The 6,821-nt window shown below is 50.4% G+C and overlaps 1 protein-coding gene across 16 annotated transcripts in view; it reads right to left on the bottom strand.

Annotated features, from left to right (window-relative positions):
* Positions 1-350: 350 nt before the first annotated feature.
* ERI3 (ERI1 exoribonuclease family member 3) overlaps positions 351-6,821 on the bottom strand; it is a 133,351-nt gene continuing 126,880 nt past the window's right edge. For all 16 annotated transcript variants that reach the window (XM_063627700.1, XM_063627705.1, XM_055255348.2 and 13 more), the window contains one exon: positions 351-897. In XM_063627700.1, coding sequence (XP_063483770.1) covers positions 815-897 — 83 coding nt within the window. In that variant the 3' untranslated portion in view covers positions 351-814. The remainder of the gene's footprint in view (positions 898-6,821) is intronic.

Raw genomic sequence — 6,821 nt, 5'->3', positions numbered from 1 at the left:
GATTGTCACAGCCACTCCACAGGGTGGCAGGTAGGTTTGCCTGCGTTCAGGCCCTTAGCAGCTCTCTGACCACTAACCACTACCAGTTTCACCCAAAATCCTGCACCTCAGAGCACCTGTGGTTTACACTCAAGATTTGCACACAGCTTGTACTGATGGTCCCCACACTTCCACAGATGTGTGCATATTGAGTGAGGGTGTCACAGGTGCTGCAGTGACGGCCAGTCACACACGGATGGCCTTGTGCACAGAGGCAGTCTGGAGCATGCTTTACCTACCTTCACATCCTGACAGCTTTGGCGCAGCAGCAGCCTCACACACACAGATGGCTTTGCACACACACCCAGTGCCTCGTTTCCCCGACTTTATTCAGTGGCACGTTCACAGCGGGGATGGGGGTAGACACAAGGTGGGGCCTGATCTGTCCTGGAGCCCTGGGGGCACCACACACCATGCACTATGGATGGGAGGGGGCACAGGGGGGGCTTGGTGGCCCCACAGAAGCCTGTGTACCAGGGAGGAGGCGGTGAGTGCCTGGGTCCCCCTACCCCAGGCCCGCAATGGGAGGGGCTGATACTGGGCTGAGATTGAGGGGTGGGGATGGGGGGCACAAAGTGTCTGCTCCAGAAGGGCCAAGTGGCCAAGCCCTTGCAAGGGCACAAGCCCACGCCAAGGGCATGAGCCCACAGGGCAGCTGGGGACACTCTGGACACAGAGCTATGCCACTCTCCCTCTTCCCCTCTGGTGAGGGAGAGGAGGATTCTGGGCTAGGCCAAACAGCTACCCTGTCCTGCCCCATCCTGTCCTCGGCCAATCAGAACGGCTTCGATGTCTGCTTGAAGATGAAGCCTCGATAGGCGAGTGTCTTCATGATGTTGGCAATGTTCTTGCAGTCGTCTAAAAAGGAGAGAAGACATTTAGATTGGCCCCAGATCCTTCCCCTCCATGCCCACAGGTGCTCTTACAAGGGTGGGGGTGGGAAGCAGGGTCAGATTCAGGAGCCACAGGCTTTAGAGAGGGTGGTCCCATCCCCTGGTGGCAGCATCCCTAGCTTCAGGTTGGGGTGGGTGATGCTGGGCCAGCAGGAAGCCTGGTCTCGATGCTTCTCGGTTCCATAATTCACGCTGGAAATTGGCCGGCATGTCCCGCCCCGGCCCCAGCGGTGATGTATGGGTGCCGTCGCAGTAAGAAAAAGGCAGAGTAAATGTGTAATTTCTCCCTTGACGGCCCCCGGCCGCTGGGCGATCCTTCTTGTTGCTGCCGCGTGGGGACGGCCCGTCCGCCACACTCTGTCTTCCCGCCACCCGCCTTGATGTCTCCATTTCATTACTGCGCGGCCATTCATCACACCCATGGCCAGGGTGACTTTGCCGGCACTTTCGTGTGTGTGGGAGATGTGACCCAGGCCATAATCACTAGTGACAAGGCACAAGGCTTGGCACTGCTGGGCCAGGGCCCTGGGAAACACACCTGCCCTGTGTGTGCTCAAACAGCAATTGCCTGGGCACTTGTTCCTGTGGAGCTCCAACAGGACAGGGAGGGTCCTGTATACGTCGGCGGAAGCCCTGCTTCTGTCCCAGTAGGCTCAGAGTGGGTGCTAGTCACCTTTTTGGGCCCTGTTTCTGCCCATACCTCATGTGGAATATGTCTGCCTGTATCAGACTCTATCACGAACAGTTTCTCCAGTATTGGATGCTTTCAACTGTCCTAGAACCCTGGAGGCTGGAGGATCAGGCCTCTGGGGCCTCAGTGTCATGGACATGGGCCAGGATTTGTTTCACCACCACCACCACCACCAGCAGGAGGTGCACCTGCCCAGAGTTTATTCCACTAGAGGAAGCCTAGGAGAGAAACAGCCTGAGTGCCTGAGTTTTTCTGTTCAGCTGCCCACAGCAGCCACCAAACTCATTATCCCCTCACCTGCCTCCTCTCCTACCTCCCTTAAATGCTCCTGGGCCATAACCAGGGCCTCAGCCACCACCAGCCTTCACAGGATCAATGCTGTGATTGTAGAAATATTGTACATCAACGTCATAACCAAGTGGGGGGGGTATTAAGGTCAAGGTGGGGTCAGGAAGCCTCTGCATGTCAAGGCCCACCTTTGTCAGGACCTTAGCCTAGGAAGAGGGACCCTCCAGCACTAGAAAAGGGCAGTAGGAGGGCACAGTCTCTGATCAGCCCAGGCCCTGTATCACTAGCCAGATCCTAGCTCTGCAGAGCCTGCTTTGGGCAGGCAAGTCAGACAGGGTCCTGTCTCCCACAGATCAGCGTGGATGCACCTGCAGTGGATGTGGGCACACAGAGGTGACACCTTCCCCCAGGGACTCAGGAAGCCATACGGGCTGGTCTGAGGCAGAACAGTGGGAAGACAGATGGGTGGGTAGTGGCGACCATGGCAACTCCAGACGTGACCCATCCCCGTGGTTTATGGGCCGGACACGCACCCCGTTCAGCTGAGGCCCCATCATTTGTCTCTCTTAGTGTGTGTGCCTGTGCTTTGGGGGTAATGGGTGGAGGAGGGAGGGGCTGTGCTAGGCAGTTGACAGGAAGGGGAATGGAACCGGAAGGGGCCTAAGAGGGGGAGGGGTTAGGATGGGGCCCATGGGCTGTGGTGGTGCCAACAGAGGGACTATGATAGGGTGATTTTCTTCCCAAGTAAGTCTGGCCCTATCAGGGCACCTCCAGTCCTTCCTGTCTCCGGTACCCTAGGGACCATGGCCGCTGTGCATATTAAGAATAAGTCCCCTCGTTATCTGCAATTACCCAGCGGCCACACACCTCATTTCTTCCAGCAGAAAAGAAAATTAGTTTTCTATTGACTTCATCTGGCTCCTCCCTCATTGCTGGACAAATCGTTCAATTTGCTTCCCCTGGCCCAAGTGAATGTCCCAGCCCCAACCCCCAGGCCACCAGCCATCCAGTGGGCAAGCACTGTTCTCCCACCTGTGCTGGGAGAGAGTCCCCATGTCCCAGTCTCTGTCCTTGACCTCTCCCCACTCTACACACTGGATGACTTCATCTAAATCGTGAGTTTCAGCTACCTGCTGGAGATCACCGTCTCCAGCCTGGACAGCTCATGGGCTCTACACCACATATTCCTGAACATCTCCTTCTAGGTAAACCCTAAACGTCCAATCATGAGCTAATTTTCTCTCCAAGCTGCTTCTTACCCCTCACCCTGCTATGTTCTCCATCCCAGTGAATGGCAACATAATCCACCCAAAATGCCCAAAGAAATCTGAGTCATGTTGCCACTTTGCCCTCTCCCTCACTCTCCAAATCTAATCAAGTATGAATTTATGCAGATTTTCTCTTCTTCTTCTCTGCCTAATCATCTTGGATTACAACAGCTGTCCTCTTTCTCCCTCCAATTCATTCTTATAGCCAAACTGATCTTTCTTACATAAATCCCATCATGTTCTTCTTCCTTAAAGCCATTCAGTGGCTCTCCTTGCCCTCAGTTTAAAGTCTACACCAGTAATACGTCTTAAAGGCTCCGCAAAAATTGATCCCTGCTATTTCTGGTCTCTGCCATGCTCAACCCTCAATCCCTGGACTCTAATCTCAAGGACCCACTCACTGTTTTCTGAAAATTACAAAGTGGGTTTTGGAGCCAGAAAGACATGTTTCCAATCTTAACTTCACCCACTGGCTGCACATCACGCAGCAAGGGCTTAGCGTCTCTAATACTTAGGTTCCTCCACTAGGGCGATAATGGCCTTGCTGTTATTGTGAGGACCAAACAAGGTGTTGCACCCACGTCTTTGCACATGCTGTTCTTTATGCTTGGAATACCTCCTCTTTCTGAAGGCAAGGAAGCTAGTTTTCTGGAGGACCTAGTGGTGAGAAAGTGTATACAATTGATAGCACAGATAACTGATAGGGAAGACTTAGTGAAACCAATTGGCATTCACTCCAAATTCTGACTTCAGATCCTGTTTACTGGGTATTTCTGGAGTCTAACTTGTTGCAATTGGCCCACTACAATAAAGAGAGACCAGGGAAAGGAAGAAATTTGCTCCAGTTCACTTAACAAGTCAGTGGAATGGCAGTCATGGGCTTCCAGCTCCAGGCTCTTTTTCCAGCCCTTGAAGCCTTGACAAATATATATATTTAAAGTCTATGGCCCTGCTAGAAAGTGAGGAAGCTTGGCAGAAGAAGCACTAGAGACAGATCTGGGGCTTTTAATAGGCCAAATATTCAGAGAGAGAGAGCAGCAGGGTGAGTCTGGTGGCAACACAGTGTCTTGGAAAGTTTTCTGCTTGAAGCTCTGGGGGCCACCTGGGTTAGCAGGCTTGCCTTCCAGCACCTCTCATTGAGCTAAGGAGGCCAGCATGAAGCTGCTGTAGGGTGGGAGTGGGGTGGCAGGGAACACAGCCTTGCACCCACAATAGAGGCCTCCAAGAGGCCTCTACCTCACCTTCAAATTCTAGAAGGCTAACCTTTGGTTTTGTTTCATTTTGTTTTGTTTTGAGACAGTCTCACTCTGTCACTCAGGCTGGAGTGCAGTGGCATGACCTCAGCTCACTGCAACCTCTGCCTCCGATTCTTGTACCTCGGCCTCCCAAAGGGCTGGGATTACAGGTGTGAGCCACCACGCCTGGCCAGGCTAACCTGTTTTTATGTTTCTGCAGGATCATCAATTTGTGACAAGATGACCCTCTCCTCTTCTTTTTTGGGACATTAATATTCTCAGTGTTGGAAATATTTTTATATTGCCAAGACCATAATGTGAGGAGTGCAGCTGCATAAATCCCTGAAAGAAGATTAGTGGGGCTAGCACCTTACAAGGAAGGACAAGCTTGTTGGCTGGGCCCAAGGACAGTAAAATGTCTGCCTGACAATCTGTACACAGAAGGGTGCTCAGATCACTTAGGACACCCAGAAAGAGCTCACAAAGGGCAACCTGAGGCTGATATTCTCTATTAGCGGTACTTACCTGGGAACTGAGTGGTAGTGGACAGGAAGCAGGGCCTGGGCTAGGGAGACCCTCAGGAGGAAGGGGACCCAAGAAGTTAGAAGTCCATTCATTCATGTACTCATTCATTCGGCAAACATGTACTGACACCTGTATGCTCAGTGATCTTGTACCATACTGCTTTTGAGGGATGTGCAAGACTCTGTAGCTCCCTGCCTTCAAGGAACTCAAAGACAGCCCTGTCAGGTGTGCAGTGCTATGAGAAAAGGACGCATAGAAAAGTCATCTAGTTCTGTTTGAGGATTAGGAAAATATTCCAAAGTTAAGCGGAGGTCTTAGGGGATGGCAGGGGGAGCTAGACCACCTAGTTAGGGCTGGGGTGAGGAAGGTGTTCTCAGCATAGTAAATAGTATAGGCACATTTATGGAGGTGAAATGTGGAGTGTCCAAATAAGTTTATCAGATGGGTGGGGGGGATGAAGAATCAGAAGGGAGTGGCAAGAGATGAAGCTGGTGGTCAGTGACTGACTAAAGGGAATCCTGAAGAACCCAAATGCTAAACAAAGGAGCTTAAGATGTTAATATTCTGAGAATGATGGACATTAACATGTTTAAGGAGGGGAATGACAGTACCAGATCTTGTTTCAGAATTATCATCCTAGATGTGAGGACAGGATTGGAAGGATTAACCCTGAGGGCAGACAGATCAATGAGCAGATTGTACTATGGTCCAGACCAGAAATAATGGCCCAGAACTAGGCCAGTGGCAGTGGAAATGGAGGAGAAGATCTATTGATGATGTGGGGGAAGTGGATGGAGGTAAGAGAATTTTTAGGAAATAGAACGAGCAGTCCTTAATGGGTGGATTAGGACAGCAGAGGGGGAGCATCTAGGATCTCAGTGCCACTCACTGAGATAAGGCATACCAGGGAAGGTGCAAATTTGGATGAGTTAAGTCATATTCCTATGGGACATCATATTAGCTTTGGATGAGTTAAGTCATATTCCTATAGGACATCTAAATTTGTCAGGCATTTCTTTATGGTTTCTAGGCTAATGTCTTGCTTCTCTATCTCGGCATTATTAAACACACACACACACACACACACACACACACACACAACTATCTTATGTTTTCTTCTAATACTTTCAGTTTTTTTATATATTAACTTTTTAATTTGTCTGCAATTTATTTTTGTGTGTGGTAAGAAATAAAAACTCTAACTTTTTTCCCCCTAATAGATAGCCAATTGTCCTACCACCATTGATTGAACTGTCAACACTTTCCCTACCCTTTTGAAATGACACCTGTATCATATATACAATTCCCATACATGTGTCTGTTGGAGGCAGGAGAGAATGTATGTGAAATGATCAAAGAAGCCAATCAAACTGGGGGAACAGGAGGGACAGTAGGGTGGCAAGCTGCTGATCTTACGGGACTAAGAGGCAGTGTGGCCTAAAGGAACATGCAGACACATCCTAAGGTCTGCTGGAGTCTCCACAGGCCTCCTGCCTGTGGAATGCTTAGCTTGGTAACACACTTTATTAGTGATCTTCAGGACATGGTGAGGAATGTGGCAAGAGTCCATGGAACAGGGACCAGCAGAGGTAGGGTAGGGTGGTTGGGAGGTGGGTGTGGAGAACAGTGCAAGGAGCAGGAACCATGCATGGTAAGGGTGATACGGCAGGATCCTTGGGTGTGTCCACATTCTAGAACCTCAACTGTTGCCACATCTGTCTGTCCAGACATCCTGGCAGCAGTAATGCCCTGAGAGCAAAGTGCCAGTGCCTAGGCCTGCTTGACACAGGACTGCCAGATTAAATGCAGCCCCAGCTCCATACAGGACATACTTGTATTTTTTTATACTAAAAATTATTTATCTGAAATTCAGATTTAACTA

Source organism: Symphalangus syndactylus, chromosome 12, assembly GCF_028878055.3.
Source record: "Symphalangus syndactylus isolate Jambi chromosome 12, NHGRI_mSymSyn1-v2.1_pri, whole genome shotgun sequence".
Taxonomy (NCBI): domain Eukaryota; kingdom Metazoa; phylum Chordata; class Mammalia; order Primates; family Hylobatidae; genus Symphalangus; species Symphalangus syndactylus.
This window is presented reverse-complemented; position numbering and strand designations above follow the sequence as displayed.